Raw genomic sequence first — 19,213 nt, 5'->3', positions numbered from 1 at the left:
CAACCATCAGGGCCTTGGGGCCTGACCACTTCTCCAGCATTGAAGCCCCACGTGGCTGCCCCAGCACCCCTCTGGCCTGGCTGTGTTCCACAAAGACACAGCAGCAGGGAAGCCAGGCAACTGCTTTGTTTCTGAGAGCTAAGTTGTGGTGCAGAAGCTGGAGAACAGAAGGAATTGATGTGTTGGTACCAGAAGGAACTGTAAAACCTAAAAATACTGTTCAAGGTATGGAAGACGCAATACTAAATATAGACCCATGGTTACCATTCATTAAGCACATCTATGTGCCAAGTCCACTGGAGGGCTCCACATTCTTTTACTCTATCCTTCACAGTAATCTTGAGAGGTTAAGTAATATGGTCCCCTATTTATATGTCATAGTTGACTCCTGGACAATACGGATTTGACTGTGAGGGCCCACTTATATGCAGATTGTTTTCAATAAATACTGTAAATGTATTTTTTTCTTCCTTATGATTTTATTGACATTTTTCTTTAGCTTACTTAAGGGTAAGACTATACTATATAATATATAAAATATGGGTTAATCAACCGTTTATGTTATCAGTAAGGCTTCTTGTCAACAGTAGGCTATGAGTAGTTACATTGTGGGAGAGTCAAAAGTTCTATACAGACTTTTAACTGTGCAAAATGTTGGTACTCCTAATCTCCACATTGTTTAAGGGTCGACTGTACTTGAGAAAATTAAGAATAAGATAGTTTTCTGGAGACTCCAGCTGGTCAGGAGCAAGATTCAAAGGTAGACTTTTCCATTTTTTCACAGAGGCTCCCTGATGGAAACTGAATAGAATTGTGGGGGGAAAGTAAAGTCATGATGGGAAACTGCTAATAAATGTAATAATGTTTATGAAATAACAGGAAAAAAAACAGAGGATTAAACAAAAACAGCATTTCCAATATAAATATGATAATTTATTCCTATTAAATCTAGAAATAAAATTATTTTGATAATCTCCCATTAAATTAGATGGCAGACAAACAAGAACTTGGAAGAATAGATAATTTTGCAAATGAGAGTAGTTAGGGAAAGGCATCACAAAGCCATGGCAGCCAGGTGGGTATCAGGCCCACACCCAGGAAAGAGGTTGTACTCTGAGTCAGTTAAAAACACTTCCAATAGGTACACACCAAACAAAACCTTATTTAAAAAAAAAAAATTTTTTTCCCTGGCTGGCGTGGCTCAGCGGATTGAGTGCCGGCCTGCAAACCAGAGAGTCGCTGGTTCAATTCCCAGGTGGGGCACATGCCTGGGTTGTGGGCTGGGTCCCCAGTTAGGAACATGTGGGAAACAAGTAGTCGATTTTGTCTCCCTCTCTTTCCCTTTACCTCCCTTCTCTCTAAAAATAAGTAAAAAAAATCCTTTAAAAATTTTTGTTTATTGACTTGAGAGAAAGACAAAGACAGAGAGAGAACATCAATTTGTTGTTCCACTGAGTTATGCATTCATTGGTTGATACTTGTATATGCCCTCACCAGGGGCCTAATCCACAACCTTGGAGTATGAGGATGATCCTCTAAACAACTGAGCTACTTGGTCAGGGCCCAAAACCTTTTTTTGTATATTAGTTATCTGGGCAACAAAAGAAATTTAGAAATACAGAAGAAAAAGGAATTTTTGCACCTTTAACTTAGGCCCAAGACCTAAGAATGAGGATTTAAGATGTCAGATGAGATGGTCTATAGAAATAAACAAAGGATTTAACAGGAAATTCACAACACATAGTGAGAAGTGCCATGTTTCTGCACATACACTGCAGCCAGATGAATATCAGCAGATTATGAGAGAGCACAGAGTCACCCTCAGCCACCTGATAGTAAGAAAGATGTGGTGCCTCAGTTTTCACATCGATTGCAAGTAAAGACATGCACTTCCCTTGCATTTGGGTGCTCAGTGTATACGTGTTAAAGGGAGGAAGGTAAAAAGAAAAGGAAAAAAAATGGCTAGTTTGATGTTTGAGTAAATCTGCTGTGGAACCAAAAAGGAGAGACCTTTCTTACTTTGGCTGTTGCCTATAGGGGGGAAAAAAATCTGTGAGACTGAAATTGTGCCCATTCTTTAGAATTTATTGAGCATTATACTAGACACTTCAAAACACTTTAAAAGAGCTTTTAGTTTAATTGGCTAGCAGAACGAGGCAAACCCATGGATTTCAAATGGCAGCGGGAAGTGTTTCCGGACAACTTGGCCTTTGAGCGCAGCCCCAGGCCCCATTTTAGAGTCACAGGTAATGGAAGCTGCTGGGCCCGCATCCCCTGGCATCCCCCAGTTCGCTCCCACTCAGGAGGGGTCACTCCAGGAGTGGTCTTTGTGTGTGCTTCCTCACCCTTCTGCAAACATTCCCTCTGGCACTTAACAGGTGTCTGGGAGGGTCACATGCAGTCTGGAAGCTTGTCTTTATGAGAGTAAGCCAACCTCATGACCTTGTGACAGACACCATCCAGAGCCATTTGCCCTGCCTGTCTCCCACTTCGCCTTCTGACACATGTCCCATCTCCTAGCCCTCCAGGAGCCCTGAATGTGTTATCATTTCTGATTTGGCAGACCATCCCACTGAAAGTTGCCATGGCCAGCACTTCGTACTGATGATGCTTTACCAGAGTTCAGAAGTGATCATGACCTGAAAATTCTCCCCTATGCTTGGGCATCTAAGGCTTTCCAAGAAGGTTTTGCTCCCATCCCACTGCTGTGAATGACATTCACTATTAGTCACTTAACTACAAGTCAGCATTGTTACCTCACTGCAGTGTTGAGTGTTGTAGTAGACAGTTAGACAGGCAAGGGCAGAGCAGGAAGCATAGTCCAGGTGCAGTCAGTCACCGGGGAGGAGAGCTGCGGGTGCCTAGCAACGGGCAAAACTACAAGCCCTTGCATGACCCCTGGAAGGTGACATCTGGGCCTGTTGTGTTTCGGCTCCAGGCCCAGAAAAGCAGGAAAGCCAGGAAAAGTGATGCCACGGTTGACATCAGGACCAGCTACATTGACTCATGACCCCCTGCTGTAGTGCATATAAATCAGTAGAGACCAAATCCCAGAGGAGACACACAGAGAAAGCTGATGGGTATCCTCCGAGACCTCAGATTAAAGCCCTCAGGATGGAGGGCCCAGCAAGGCTCTACGGAGCAAGCCTACTATGCCTTTCCCCTCCCCCCTTCTTTCTCCAGGGTTCTGTGTATCTATCTCTCCCCCTCCCTACCCCCCTAAGCTTCAAGGGCCCTTCTTTTGCTGCAACTTGTTTCCTGAGCCCACTTATTCTATGGCTCACTTCTTCTACCTCTGTGACTTTCTAAATAAACTTTCTCTTATAATTTGAGTCTTGGCTCTGAATTCTTCTCTTAGCCAGAACTCAAGAACTGAGGTTGCTGAACTGAGATTAACACCTGGTGCTGTTTTTTCCGACACTAACAGTTTCACTATAAACCAGCTTGACACAGGCATGGTAACATTCCAAAGTTTCAGTATACTAATTAAATAAATCTTAAAACTCATGTTCTGGTCTCTTGCTGAGTGTTCTTGCTACATGTTGCATCTGCTCACCTTACACTGAGAGGACCAGATGAGCAGGTGGAGCCCTTGAGACCTAAACACATAAGACTAGACATGATGGCAAGATGAATACACAAAGTTTTCTCCTAAATAAGATCAACAATAAAATAAAATAACTGAAAAAAATACAGATGACATTCTGAGAATGAAAATTGACTCTTTTCAAGTGAAAAAGTAAAAATAAAATAATAATAAAGGATGAAAAGGAAACCAGCACATTTACAAATTACATTTAATTGTGCTTAATCTATAAGGAACTAAACTTCTAAACTCTTGCACAACTCTTCCAGTTCAAACCACATAGTCCTATAAAACCATGACTTAAATGTGTACTTCTGCCTCATTAAAAGAAGACAAAGACTGCAACTCATCTACCCATCCATTTCCATTCTCTAGTACAAACCAAAGAATAAACCTACTTTTGGGGGATTAGTTTGAGGCCTTGTGGGAACCAAGGAAAGGGCCATATTCAAAGAATCACTGTTCTTAAAGAAAGTCTTTGTTTCTCCACTTGTCACTGAGGTATGTAGAGAATACATACAAAATGTCCCTTTTCTCAAAATCTCTCCTGAGAAAAGATCTCCACTTGGTTCCAGAGTGGTTCATTTCAAATACGTGTTCAGTAAAGGAAGCTTTTGAGAGGCAACAATGTTAAAATAAATAAATAAATAAGTGAGCTACTTTTTATGTATTTCAAATTCAAAGACAAGAGAAGACAGTATGTAAAATTTATTTTATTTAATGTACACATATACTAAATATAAAATCAGTTGAACTGACAGATCTAGGTTGGGTAAAACTTTCTAAATAGATCATATAAAACAGAAGATTAGCAACTATCATTTCGTATGTGCTTCTCATCTATAACAAGAGTTTTGCCATTGGTATAAATTTGATATTGTGGGAAAACATTTTTATTTCTATTTGACAATAGTAGTATGAAATAGAAAATGGAAAAATAAAAAATATATCCATATTGTGAAAAACTAATATTTTAAACAACAAATCCTTACATATTTGCTTGTCCTTAGAAAAAGATATCCAGCAGAACAAAGATCTGGAATACCCAATATACACACAATCAGTATGTTAATTTATTTTTCAGGAACCAACTTTCTGGCAGGAATCCATGCACGATTCTTCCATGACACCCCACCAAGAGTTACTCACATAAGGATTTGGCTCAAGTCTGTTGACACTTCCTTGACATGTTTGCTCTCCACCCTCACAATTATAAGCCTTTGAGAGATTTAGGACCACAGCTAGTTTCCTAATAGATTGCCTCCTCCTGTCTTGTCCCATACCCCACCCTTCCCTCATGCTTTTGTGAGTTACCTTTCTGAACTCCAAATCTCCATTGCCTGTTCATGAAGTCCACACTTCTCAGTGTACACAGACTCCCACCACCTGATCGTGGCTCTCCTTTCTGACGTCTCCCATCACCCTTGCTCTGCTCTACCCTTTGAAGCACTTGCATTTGCCCAAATACCCCATGCCAGTTTCATGCTTTCAGTCAACTAATAGTAGAGTACCACACACTCATGGGCCAAGCATGTTTTGGGCAGTTTTCATGCATTTGTTCATGCTGTTCCTATTGTGTAGAATGTTCTGCCCAAATATGTCCCCTGAAAAACATCTCATTTTTCCAAGTCTCGGTAAGTCTGACCAGTTCAAACCACTTCTTTTTCTAAGCTTTCGATCAGCTCCATTGTGTAAAGTCTTAGTACTCCTATGTCCATGGGGCCATAAACTATGATGAAAAGGTCCCTAATTCCTGACTCTTGCATTATTTCATCTTAGCCCCTAGGAATCCTATTTGGCCTTCACCTGGGTATGGCAAAGAACAAAAAAAGCAACAAAAAGCTGCATCAGGTACTATTTGATTACCATTTCACAAGTTAGAAGTTCAGTAATGAGACTTGCAGGATCATAAGGATGAATCTTAACTGATGGTGAAATTCATTACAGTGCACATGAATGGTTCAGGGTTTCTTCCACAACCACATTCAGAGATATTTGCATTTTTTTTCTAAAAACTCTCCTTTCTCCTAAGTTCAACAAATTCCAATGTTGTAGAACCTTTAGTAAATAAAACCTTCCTCCAGTTCTCTCTTTCTCTAAGTAGGGAAACAACAGATCAGTGTGATAAGTTCACCTCTAACTGTTTCTCACCTTAATGCTGGCATTGCCTCCTTCAGAGAGATTTCTGACAATTTAATGTCTTCTTCCACTCTCTTCCCATGGCACTGCACACACTTTAATATGGGTATCCAAAATGATTAATTCTAGACCATGAAATTACAAGCAGGTCAATACCTGGCACAGAGTGAGCACTCAAATGAATGATGAATTGAATCTTGTTTTAAGGATATGAAGTGAGTGACTCATTATGTTATTTTCAATCTTATGTACTTCCCTTGGCATTTAATGAGGGATCATTATCTTTGAACACAAATTTAGCGACAGGGGTTTTTGCTACCTGCAATACTAAAGTTTGCAAAAAGGTGTTAATTGTTAATGAGAATACCATATTTTTAAAAAATAAATTTAAATAATTGCTACAAGGGTAAATACAGTAAGTGAAGAAAACACTAATACAATGGATTTCTTATCATGGTTGCTTTTATGCATACATAATTAAAATAATTTTAAGTGGTTGGAATAGACCCACAGAACAGCTTTATTCTGTGGTATTGCCATTTCATGTTTTAATAATATTGAAACAATTAAACACAAAATTAAACTCCAACTGAATTTGTTGTGGGTAAATTATTGCTAAAATCTGACCTTAAATTTGTTCTGATTGGATCACCTTCCTTGTACCACTCATTATATGACATTATTTTGTGATCCTTGATAGTTTATAAAGTAACACTAATACTTGAAATGCAAGTCTTGCTTGGGGCTTAATCCTAGAATTTGGTAATTTTGGAAAAGTACTTGAATGCTTGCTTTAACACCACTACATCTCAACTCTAATATTAAAACAACCTCAGTATAATCAATTTACATGCCTGGAGGTACAGAGACACTTTAAAAATTATTTCTAATAGTTATTTCCTTTGGTCCTACCTGTTTGGGGTTTACATTCTGCTATGGCATTCTCCTTTTAAGGATGTAAGCTATACTTACTTGGCAATTAAATTGGAGAAAACTGACTAGAAAACAAATCTGAGGGCTTTTAAAAATTATATAGTACATAGTTAGTGCTTTAAAAGAGAAACCATCCAATGTCATGTATACAAGTTATATCACAGGCAAAGGCATAAGAAAACGGACTAAAAAATGCTGTAACAATCACCTCTACAAATGCTCTATAGTAACCACATTGGTAGGATAAGAAAGCAGTCAAGAACAAACTTAATTTGTCTCTAATCAGTATGTAGATATCAGTGTGCATATTTAATTGGTACACATACATTCCAAATATCCAAATTATTTCTACCCTATATCCATTTACTGCTCAAAAGTGTTTAAAGTAACCATAGTGACACATAAAGGGGGGGAAAAAAAGGATGCCAGGCTTCCTATTAGGTAAAAATGCATCACATTGTTCAACTGATGTTATAATAGCTATTTCTGTAGGAAAACACGTTTTTATAGTTCTGCTCAGTTACTTTTTCAGTAAACCTTAACTTCATGTCATGAAATATTCTTGACTCATTGCGAATTATAATACATGAAAAAAACATTTTTTTTTTTTGGCCAGTCATCAAACATGTTTTCATCTGAACAAGGGAAATTTTCTTAGTTTAATATAAGTTTTCCAATGAAACAGGATAAATTTACAATTAAGTTGGTGATCTCATTCAATAAGTCTTCCGATCTTCAAATTCAGGCCTAAGAGAGAAGAGCGATGATTACAGGAGAGAAAAATGTAACTCAAATAATCTCCCGTGGCCATTGTCTTAGAGGCTGGTTTTCTTGTAATGATGAATTCTACCACAAATTTTCAGTTTTCCAAGATGCACACAGTGTTTTAAAATGGAACTGCCTGAGGAAGATTCAGAAAGCCCCTGTCTTGGGCTTACACAGTAAGCACTTTGTGTGATTCTTAATCACATTTTTATCCAGAACACAATGCTACAGGTCACATTTTTCTCAACGATGCTTATACTGATTTGTGCTCTATAAATATAAACATATTTACACACAGAATACACGCACTGACACAGGGGTATGAAGTTAGCCAGCCATCCATAAGCAGAATGGAATAAAAATTGCAGGAAGAGCAGTATATGATGCCAAGCCCAGACAGACTATAGAGGCCAATCCCAAGAGTGCCGAAGCAAGAACACTTCTCTCATCACGAATAATTATCTTCAAATTCTCACAGAACTGGAAAATAAAATTTAAGACTGTTAGAAAAGGTGGCTAAGCCTAAGAAGAATTACCATACATATACCAAATAATAAAGCACAATTTTCCCAGCTATTTTCTGTCTACCCGAAAAACTGGACTTTCTCTTATGACTTATGAAAGAATTCGGATGTTAATGGCTAAGCTTCTTGATCCACATCCCATTACAGCCAGCTGAAATGACACCTTTGGCAACTGGGTTAATAATGGCAATTGGCTTTGTAAATGCATAACTTTTATAGAAAACTACAGAGAATGTAACCACATAAAAGTTCAGGATTAAACGTTAAAAGCATTAAACTGCCAATAAATAACTATATTCTAAAATTAGGTGGGCAGAGATCTGTAATTTCAAGTACATAAATTGTCCACCAATACTGGTGAATTCAACTCCTACAATTAACCATTCTAAAATTTGGTGATATAATGACAACTTGTTAACTTTTAAAAAAAATTGTTATAAATGTCTTATAAGTCTCAATATTTAAAGGCATAGAAAATCTAATTTATTGCCCTATCCCATTCCCTGCCTAAATAAATTAAACAAGTTCACAAATCAATTATGAGATATAAAACTGGCTGAAGAGATAAATATGATCCTTAATTCTAAAGAGTGCATTCTTTTAATATGTGTGATTTTTTTCTTAGAAAACTAATTTTACTCAGAATTGATGGCTTATGTGTCAGTCCAGGATCTACCTCTTATTAGTGGTGTGACCTCAAGTAAATCACTTAGCTTGTCCAGGCTACCCTCTTCCTCCATGGAAATGCTGAGGTTGTTGTGAGAATCAAATAGAATATTTTATGCAAGAGTTCTCTGCATTTTTCTACGCACTATATAAATGTAAAGTTTTACAATGATTATTATTACTGCTGCATCTGCTGACAATTTTTTCAACCTCATCACTGTCAGAACAGAATTTAGCAATTAATTGCCATTTTTATATATGAGTTTTACTACTCACTGGTTTTAAACTCCTTTTCCAGATAATGACATTGTATATGATGCTGGGTCTCCTACAGTGGCCTACATAGTACTGGACTAGGTTTCCAAATTCTTAATAGAGGGTTTCCAAATTCTTAATATTGGACTTGTGCATTCTATCTTGATTGTAAGGCTATCTCTGTCTGAACCTTTACACAATAGCTAAACAAATACAATGTTGGTCATTTTAGATGTCAAACACATATTGTATTTTTTTTCCTTTTACTAAACTAACAAGACATTAAGTAACAAATACACAATCTTTAATTGGTAATGATCAAATTGAATGAAGTTTCAGAACAATGAGAAAAGTTGCTCAGCAAATAGTGGTAGATATACATTTAGATAAATAGTAAGTTGTCTTGATATAGCTATATTTCTACCTTTTTCCCAATAATATTCAATTAAGGCAAACAAAATCATTGTGGACGCTTTTCCTTACAAGCATATTTTGTCAAAGAACATCCTATTTCTAATGTCCCCCTCTTGTTTACTTGGCCATTAGCCCAGGAGGGATCTTTAGTGGTGCCCAACAGTAGGAAATGTCTTAACATTTCTAGGTGTTAAGAAGCCTATAGGGGCACTTTTTGAGCATTGAATCCCCAGATATTAAAAGGGGCATTTGCATTCATTTTTGGCAATGAAAAGCAATATTATCGAAGTACAACAAAACAAAAAACAGAGTGGAAAAAGCATACGGGGTAAGTTACTAATTAAAGGGTTTCCGCCCTGACTGGTATGGCTCAGTGGATTGAGCTCTGGCCTGGATTGCAGGCCGGGTCAGTGGTAGGGGCATATGCGAGAAACAGCTGGTCGATGTTTCTCTTGCACATTGATGTTTTTCTCCCTCCCTTTCCCCCTCTCTAAAAATAAATAAATAAAAACTTTTAAAAAATAATAAAGGGTTTTATAGTTTATGAAATACTGAGATTGTTAACAGTAATATACAGGATGGGGCATAAATAGGTTTACAGTTGTGAGTACATGAGTTTATTCTTGTATAATTATTTATTAATTATTGTTTTATTTTCCATATGAACAACTGTAAACCTACTTTTGCCCCACCCTGTAAAAATCCCAGAATTTTATGATTTCTAAACTTGTAAAAAAAACAAAAAGAAAGAAAAAGGGCATCACTACAAAGAAGACTCTTTCAGTTCATTTTCCAATTAGATGCAGTGTTTTCATGTAGGAAAAATGCTCTTGAAAGTTTTTACAAACTCAAATTTAAGAGACAACTTTGCAGCTCTAGTGTTAAACTGGTAATAGTTGTATGTATGGAGAATTCAAAAATCAGATCCAGAATCAAGTAATTTCTCACAGTTTCTGAAAAGTAGAAACCAGTCCTCCTTCAGTATTAATGACCTACTTCTCAGAGCATGTTCAAAAACAATTCTAAGAAATGGAAAAATTGGGATGGGGATTTTTTTCCCCCCCCGGGGAAATCTACTCTGTGGCCAAATTGTTTGTTAGACCATTCAAAGTGAAGACAAAAACTCAAGTTTCACAAGAGGTGCTATGCAGCAACAGCAATTAAAATCCTTGTCTACTTCTGTAAAACTCTACGAGGTTTCCAAAGACGAAAATCTACTCCAACTAGTTACTTATGCATATTAAATATTTGACTACCTTAAAAAAACCACTTGTATTGTTTTTCTGTAGAAATAAATAATACAGAGCTATATGTGTTCCATGAAAGGGTAACTCCTAATTACCAGATAGAAATACTGTTTTCCTTAGAGAAATGATTTGCTTGGTTTCTAAGTAAAACTGATGTGTTTCCTTTTGTACACTTTTGAAGTCTGTGTTATTAATTGTGGTGAAGTTCATTTCTAAACAGGCCTGGACTGGAGCTGTGATTCTTGAATCACTGCACAGTGTTCTAACTGTATTTTCATTTTACTTACAAAAGCATTCCCAGATTGAGTCTGTTGTGGCTCTTTAAATAATCACAATAAGTTTCATATACCAATATATAAAAGCACAGTGCCTTCATGCTATGCCAGTGGAAGGATTTTCCCACCTCAATAAATTAAAATATGGAGCATTTAAAAAATTGGTTACATGGACTCAGATGCTTTTTGGACCAAAAAACAAAAACAAAAAACAACAACAACAAAAACATTCCTAAACATGAAGTCAAACGTGAGGGTCATTTTGTGATTACCTAGGCTTCCAATGTCAAGAGAGAACATTAACAATACCTCTTTAACAATTGCAGAGCAGGCTGAGAAAGCTTCTAATTGCAAGTTAAGTTAAAAGTTAAGAGGTTTTGAACTAAAAATCCGTTTTCCCACCTTTGGACTTGTGGCTATTTAACTATTTTAATTATGATTTTTTTTTTTAAAGCATGCATTAAAATTACCTTCCAACAGCTAATGGCTCTTCTTGCAAACCAACTGTTTTGATCTCTGGGGAATCCATCAACACCCTAACCCACCACTTTTGGGGCTAATGGGTAAAGGATGCTTAACAATGAGAAAATCCCTAGATGGAGATTAGAGTCAACACAGAAAAATTCCAAATACCCAGGAAAAGATGTGACTGAAGCCCAGACACAGGAGTCGGAAGAAATCTACCAGGGAGGTCTTCTTACTGGGAATTTTGATAGTTCATATTAAGCAAAAGGAATTCACTCTCTGCGGCTTACAGAGGAACAGTGCAAGCTTCCTTAGTTTAAGTGCACAACATGTTGTACACCGTTTTATGGGTTAAATATAAAGCCTGGGATCAAGCATTGAGTTATAGACTGAGTAATGAATGCTCTGGTGTTTCACCTTCCTTCCAGTTGCAATTCTTGGGAAAAGTTGCAAGCACAGGGCGGATTTTGTCATTTCAGCTACGCTGGATGGACACCCTGACCACCTGGTCAGCCATGACCGGGCTGCTCTCTCGGGTTAGCAGGCAGGGGGTCGGCACTGCTGCTCCTTCTTCTCGCCTTTGGAGACACCCTGCAGAGCAGCTACATCGCCACTTACTCGGCCTTCCTTAGAAACACCAGAGCGTTCCTTACTAAATCTATAACTCAATGCCTGCTCCCCAGGTAGAGAAATTGGTTAGGGCCGGGAGGGTCGTCCCCGCCCGGCCCACCAGCGAGTCATGCGTCGTACCTTGTCCGCCTGGGGGCTGACCGCGGTGCCGAATCTGCAGTAAGTCACGAAGTGTTCGCAGTTGTTCCACAGCAGGCTGTAGGTAGTGGTGCCCAGCAGCTTCTCCGCCCTTCGCGCCACCTCTTCGTTGAGCAGCGCCTTCTTTTTGAGCGACTTGTCCAGGTGATTGACCAGGATTTTGGCTCCGTAGGCGAAGTCATTCACTGTGTCCACGCGGATGCTAGCCACCCTGCCAATAACGCCCAGGATGAGACGCTTGTTGGAGACCACCTTTTTCGTGAGCCCCTTATTGTCCGTCAGAGCCAAGAGGATGTCGGGCATCATGTGAGCGACACGATTGTCGCCCAGATAGATGCCATAGTGGGTCAGGTGGGTCCGGGGCACCTCCAGGACGTCACCGCGTTGGAAGGAGTTGATGTCATGGAAACTGTTCCTCTCCTTGTCTTCACCCGGGGCGTCCGAACTGAAGAGCTTGAAGTTGTAGATGAGGAGCCACTTCTCCAGCAGTAGGGACACCGCCTCCAGCACTGGGTTCTTCATCCTGCCGGGAAATGAGTTTTAGGGGATCGGTGCACTGGCGGGTCCTGGCAAGGTGAACTCGCCAGACGGGGGCGCTGCACTGCTGCTCACGGCAGGCCAGCGGCCCGACGCCGCGGGGAACGGCGATTGCCGAGGACAGAGGGAGAGGAAAAAGGAAAGGGGAGAAGTGTGGAGACTGGATTGGTCGTACCGCACTGGGGACTGAGGAGGGTGAGAAACCGGCGGCGGCTGACTGTGGGGACCCCGAGACCAGTGTTGTGAGCAGCAAGCAAAGAAGCGCACCTGGATTCCTTCGAGTGCCTGGGCGTAGGACCGCGCGCGCAGCGCAGCCTTCTAAGAAGCCTTTTATCGCCGTCCAGGGGGGCGGGGCCAAAGCCGCACAGACCCGGCGAGAGCGCTGATTGGGCGCCGGTAACCGGTCGCTGCTAGCAGAGCAGGACGCGCGGGACTATAACTCGGCGGAGAGGGGCAGGTCGCCCCCGGGTTCCGGGGTTTTGTGCTGTGACTCCTTCCAGACGGGTTCCCTCTTGCACTCACGACCTAAGCGATTCTGCTTTTGAGCGACCGTTTTTGGAGAATAGAGGCCGAGGCGTGGTCGTGCGAAAGGTTTTGCACCTGTCTGGACCAGGGCACCTTCCGGGTACCTCGGAAACGTTTTCAGTAGAAAGCCCGTTCGGGCGAGATTTCTGTCTCACTAAAGGGTTGGAGACCCGGAGACCTCGGTAAGCTGTTTGCATTTACTGGGCGAAGAGTGCGAGCCTCGAAAGCCTGCGGATCCCTTCTTAAACTCCTAGAGCCATAGGCCACGCCCCACGATCTTCCTCTGGAAATGCCACGAATCCCCTTGGTTTCAGCGGGCGCGCTGGTTGGCTAGCAAACAACCGGCCCAGGTTCAGGTTCCGCGCGTCCGCGATCAGAACCCCAGGCGGGTCCGGGCTCCGAGGCACCAATGACGGTTGAGCGCGCGGTTCCCAACGGTCAGTGTGAAAACGGGGAAGTCCCTAACGTTCTCCTGGAAAGCTCGATTCACCTCAACTTTTTTTCTCCCGCTGCAACGAACGTTACAGGGACCGGGCTTCGGTTTACCCATCTGAACTTTGCCGCTTTCTTTTAAAGTGCCTCGGTTCAGAGTTGGCCAGGGAAGGATCAAGCGCCGAGTTCCTTTCCAAGCGTCTGCACCCTGACTGAGGTGCATTAAGAGGGTAGGGTCAGGGAACAGCTGGGCATGCAGTGTCCCCACCCTGCGCTGAGTTCCCTGCTAATGCATTACGCCAGCGATTTTCAACCCCCCCCTTTTTTAACCTCACGACACACATAATTATAAAATTTCTGTGGCACGCCAAAAAATACGATTTTTGCCGATGTGACCAAAAGAAGAAAAATAGGTATAATTTTGATTCATTCACACCGGATGGCTATTGTGTTGGCCATTGTCATTTTTTTATTTGACAGTCTAAGGGAAGAGGTCAGTGCCCCTGAATAGTCAGGTATTGCATGTTTTAAAAATGCCTGGGGCACACTGGTTGAAAATCGCTGCATTATGCAAATACCTACATTTCGCGAACAAAGACCACAATGGAAACCTCCTTTGGGTCCACAAAGTCGAACAGTTCGGGGCCAGTAGGTTCCATCAACCAGCAGATCCTCTGCTGGTCTGGAAAGGGGGCTTGCTGCGAGTGATGGATGAAGGAGGCCCGGCCTTTGCCCCCACCCCGGATCTGCGCTCTTTCCCTGTCGTCCCGTTTGCCAGTGTTCATTACACAAACGATCCCGAATCACATTAGAGTCCCAACAAGGAGAAGAAGATTCCACTTCCCACAAACGAATCAAAAGAAAAAGGCAGAGAAGAGGAGAGAGAGTATGGACATGGAAACTTAAAACCATGTATTTTTCCAGCCCTGTCCCCCACCTAAAATTTTTTTAAGTGCCGAGCTATCGAGTTGCTAAAGCGAATCAAACCCCTCTGCACACGGGCGCTTGTCAGCTTCCCGCAGCACACCGGCTCAGCTGCAGGATTTAAAATCTGGGGAAATTTTTTTAAAAATCTGATCAAGACCTTGGCATATGCGGTACTGTGGACCCACGTCGGGCTTTTGGGCTCTGGACATGACAGTGGCCTCCAGCTCAGAGAAAGCGCCGGGACCGGATCCTCTAGTGTCAAGAGCCAAATGGCCCAGGGAGATCAAAGAGGACTTGGTAATTAGCAATTTCCGTCTTTGGCGGTCGCTAACTCGGTTTATAACGCCTGCAACTGTCGCCACCCCAGGAATCTGCGGGAGAGTAAAGCATGGAGGACTGACCGCATCTTGGCTCCACAGAGGCCGCTTTTAGGGCAAAAACTATTAAGGAGAGATCACCTAAAGACCCCCAGTAGCTGCAACCATAGGGCGATTTGTGAGCAGCAGGCAGAGCCAAAGTGCTTTGGCTTTGATTTTTATTTCGTTCCCGCAGGGTTTAATGTTACTGCCAACGACTCTGGAAAGGGAGTCACTTAAAGAAAAAAAGGAAGGGTCCTGGCTGATGGGACTCAGTGCATTGAGCGCTGGTCTGCCAAACCAAAGGTCCAGGTTAGATTCCCGGTCAGGGCACATGGAAGGCCTGCAGGCCAAGTTCCCCGAGCCTATTGATGTTTCTCTGCACAGCAGGGTCTGGATGTCTCTCTCCCTCTTTTTCTCCCTCCCTTCCCCTCTCTCTGAAAATAAATAAATAAAATCTTTGAAAAAGAAGGTGAGATCAGTATGAGGCATGCATCATTGTAGGCTGCACAAGATACAGGCATTCTGCTATCTTTAGAAATGAATCAGGATGGAGAGTGTCCATAGTTTCTTGAAAGTTATTTTTGTCTCTGATAAGTCCTGATTTTTAAACCAAAATGTTATGCCATTAATTTTTTTTTTTTTCAATGAAGCTGCTCTCCCCCACAGGAAATTAGGCTTAGGGTAACCAGAAGGAGGCCATGGAACATCATTGTCTTCTTGGGAACCTCTTAAGCGGGGAGGGTTAGAGAGGATTAGGCTACTTTTCAATTGAAAATAGAGCGTCAAAAGAGCACTTGTTGGCTCAGCTGATTGCCTTCCCATTCCCTATTCTTCAACAAACATTGTGACCTTGCAAAAGGCAAATTCTCAACATTCTCTGAGTTGTATATATTTCTGTAGCTGAGGGTCCGTTTTTGATGGCTCTCTAGAGGAACTCTTCATAAAAATACGTTTATACACTAAGAGTTTCACACTCCCACTAATAATTTTCTGCCTGCATCAACTTTAGCTAAACCATGGGAAGACAATTGCTGGTAGAAATCTAACATGAGAAAGCTCTCCTTCCTAAACCAGAACTGGTCATTTGGAAAGAGGAGAATCCCCCTGGTTGCTAAAAAGACCTTTTGTTTCTCAGATTGTGTGCAAGGCTGTTCATTTAGTTCAAGTTTCGGTGTGCAAATGCTTTAAATGCACACAAATGGATCTCCATGTCCGGTGATTCTGAAAGAGCTGAAGTCTTCCTAGTCAACACATACTCTGCACTGAAAAGTCAATCTTCACTGAGGCCGCTGCTTCCCTAGTGTCCCATGGAGAGACTGACACAGCAACAATATCCTGACCTGCGCTTCAGGCCCTGGCCCTAGGCCTCCAGCTGAGGTCTGCAGCCTGGGTCCATTTCTCCCAGCTGCGCAGGCTGAGACTCAGCTGGGTCTGTGCACGGAGGAGGCTGAAATTGGGGCCCTCAGAGCCTACTTAAATTCTGGGCTTCACCATCGCGGGGCTGGGAGGGGTGTTCCCAGAAGCAAGAGTTCCTGTCCTGCTCTCAGGGACATAGTGCAGAATCCAGCAGAAGCCTAACGGATTTCCTACGGACAGACTACTTACCTCTTTTAGCCTCCCTGTTCCTAGTAAAAGGCTTTGAAGTGGAGGATATGGTCACAATATTGTGTGCTTCCTGTGTGCTAAGCACTCAACAAAGTAGTTTCTCATTTAGTCCTCATAACCCTGTGAACTATCCTCTCTATTTTACAGAGGAAGAAACTGAGGCTTATAACTTTGTTTCCGTCACCATGTGGAGCACAACTCAGACCCAGGTTTCCTGTCCCCAGGTCCACACACATCATCCATTCATTTACTGAGTACCTACGATACATATACCAGATGCCCAACCCTGGAAGTTCAATGAAATACCTAACCCTTAACTAATATCTAACCCTAAACTTGGATCCTGCACCTTTTTGGATTTCATTTCCCTACTTCTCAAATGCCAATGGGTCCAATTTTTAACATCAGTTATTTTACTGCAATAGAAAGGTCTGGTTATGGTTAATAGTATACCCTCACCAGGAAGTTCCCAGCACTTGAGTGGCTGGTAGTCCTACACTGTCCTTAGTTAGACACAGGAATCTGGGGCAGTTCAACATCCTGCCCAGAGGCACAGAGTCCAAAGCAGAACCCAGGCTGTGTCACAGACTTCTTACCTGTTAGACCTTTTTCCCCCTGAGACCTAAGCCTAATAAATTTGCTTTTCTAAAGTTATGCTTTTAAATTATTACCCTCCTTTAAGATTATTTTGTTGTTTTTGATTAGTAAATCATTGAGCACATAATCTTAACTTTTTCTTCTGTTTATTTTTTCTTCAATCTGTTTACATATACTCAAGTCTGGCCCCAGGGGCACAAACAGAGGCCAAAACTAGCTAACTCTAAGGAGGCAGGAGGAATAAAGGCTTTTGTGAACGTCCCTCTGGAAGCAGAGGAAAAAGAAGAGACTCCTTTTCAGGGAGCCTCCTAACTCAGTGCTACCTGGAGTGGTAGGCTAACAAGAATCAATGACCTCCTGGGAAGAAGATTTCCCCAGCTTCCTGGTTGGCTAGCACCTTATTATGAGGGCCTCAATCCTGCCTATTGTCTTTGGAAAGATTGAAGGTTGCAGCTCCAGCCAGACAGGAATTAGCTGGGGGATTTTTTTTTTTTTCCCCCACAGTAAAATAAGAACACTGGGCAAAACAAAGAATTTACATTTAATACTATGACAAATCATGACCAAAATGAATATAGCTTACTATAAGTTATTAACTTATTAAATTAAGGCAGGAAGCAAAAATTCTGTAAGCAGTAGAGAGCCATGAGAGGCTTTCAAGCAGGAATCTCTTGAGGCAGGTGGAGACCAGATTAGGGGGAGAATGGAGAGAAACGGGAAGTAGGGACCAATTAGAAGGCCACTTACCCTTAGTCCAGGGAATAGATGAGAAAAGGAGTTAGACAAAGGCAGTGGAAAAATGAGATGGAAGGGCATGGAAACAGGTTGAAAGATACTTCTGGAGACAAACTGGCAAGAGGAGGTGACCGGGATGTACGGTGGCAGTAGGAGGGTAAGGGGGATAAGGCAGCCCAGGGATGACTCCGCAGTTCCCTGCTGCTGGAGCAGCTGGACAACCAGTGAGACCCTTCATCAGGAGGAGGAAGGCAGGAGGCAGAATAGGTTTATGGGAGGAAGAAAATGAATTCAGTGTTTGGATATGCTGAGTATCAGGAGTCTCTGGCTTTTCAAAGTGGGGATGGTAAGTAGGTACAGAAATAGATGAAACAAGATCTCTGGAGAGGAGTCTGGCCAACAGATAGAAACTGGGGGGTCAGAAATGTCTGGGTAGTAGCTCAGACCTTGGGCGTAGATGAAACTGCGTAAGGACAGCCCAGAGAACGGGATGAGAAGGCGGCCAGAACAGAGCCCCACAGAAAGGAAGGCCCCGCTGAGTTGTCCCAAGGTGCCTAAGAAGCAGTGAGACGCTGAAGAGTCTTACTAGGACGGCGTGTTCAGTGGTGTCAAATGCAGCAGAGCCAGCACGAACATGAAGGGACCACGGGATTAAGCAGTAAGGACGGTGCTGGAGTCGTTTCACACAGCTGGGTTGCTGAGTTTGAGCGGGGTAAGAGTCAGGCAAAGGGAAAGGCTTGGCAAAATGGAGAGGAGTCTTCCAAAAAAAGTTTTGCAGCAAAAGAGAGAGGCTCAAATGAAAAGTGTTCTGTTGTTCATTTGCATTTTGTTTGTTTTAAGTGGAGAGCACATGAGACTATATGTACATAAAGGGAGGGAAATCAGGGAAGGGGAAACATACAGAGCGAAGAAAAATAGGACATCTGATGCAAGTCGGTTCCAGAAGAGATGGGAAGCAATGCCATTGAAACTACAGGTGGGGAGTTAGAACTGAGGATGAGTAAGGACTTTTGCTACTCTGGGGCAGGAGAGAAGAAAACAGATACAAAGTGTAGCTCTAGACACATCGGGAAGTTGGAGTTAAAAAGATTGTATTGCCTTTCCTTTGGTCTGTGCTGTAGACTCTAAAGAAGAATACTCCTAAACCCAACCAGCTGGTGAAGCTCACATATATGCCTCAAGAAATTCCCGAACGCATACTGGTCATTTGCTTATGTAAAAATCTAGATAGAAAATGACAGTTTTTAATTCCATTCCCATTCAGAGCACTTATTTACATTAGGTTTTACATGCATGTTCCTGGAAGCTAGATCCTTTTCCTCCTCTTTTGTTAGGTAACAATAGGCTCTCACTTAGTGACGTCAAGCTCTAGTATTAAATTAGGGGTGTGGTGGGGTGCTGATAAAGGTAGCATATTATGACAAGCACTAAGAAGAAATGGACTCATGAGAGTAATTCA

General features: G+C 41.9%; 1 protein-coding gene across 1 annotated transcript; it reads right to left on the bottom strand.

Annotated features, from left to right (window-relative positions):
* Positions 1-7,349: 7,349 nt before the first annotated feature.
* Positions 7,350-12,559, bottom strand: LRAT (lecithin retinol acyltransferase). Its single transcript, XM_090288892.1, has 2 exons — positions 12,020-12,559; positions 7,350-7,903 (listed from the first exon to the last, which is right to left on the bottom strand). The coding sequence occupies exons 1-2, from the start codon at positions 12,557-12,559 to the stop codon at positions 7,751-7,753; spliced, it is 693 nt and encodes a 230-aa protein (XP_090145018.1). The 3' UTR covers positions 7,350-7,750.
* Between the last annotated feature and the right edge of the window lie 6,654 nt (positions 12,560-19,213).

This window comes from Furipterus horrens, unplaced genomic scaffold, assembly GCF_987537825.1.
Source record: "Furipterus horrens unplaced genomic scaffold, mFurHor1.1.pri manual_scaffold_10, whole genome shotgun sequence".
NCBI lineage: Eukaryota > Metazoa > Chordata > Mammalia > Chiroptera > Furipteridae > Furipterus > Furipterus horrens.
The sequence above is the reverse complement of the archived record's forward strand: the minus strand, read 5'-3'. Positions and strand labels throughout refer to the sequence as shown.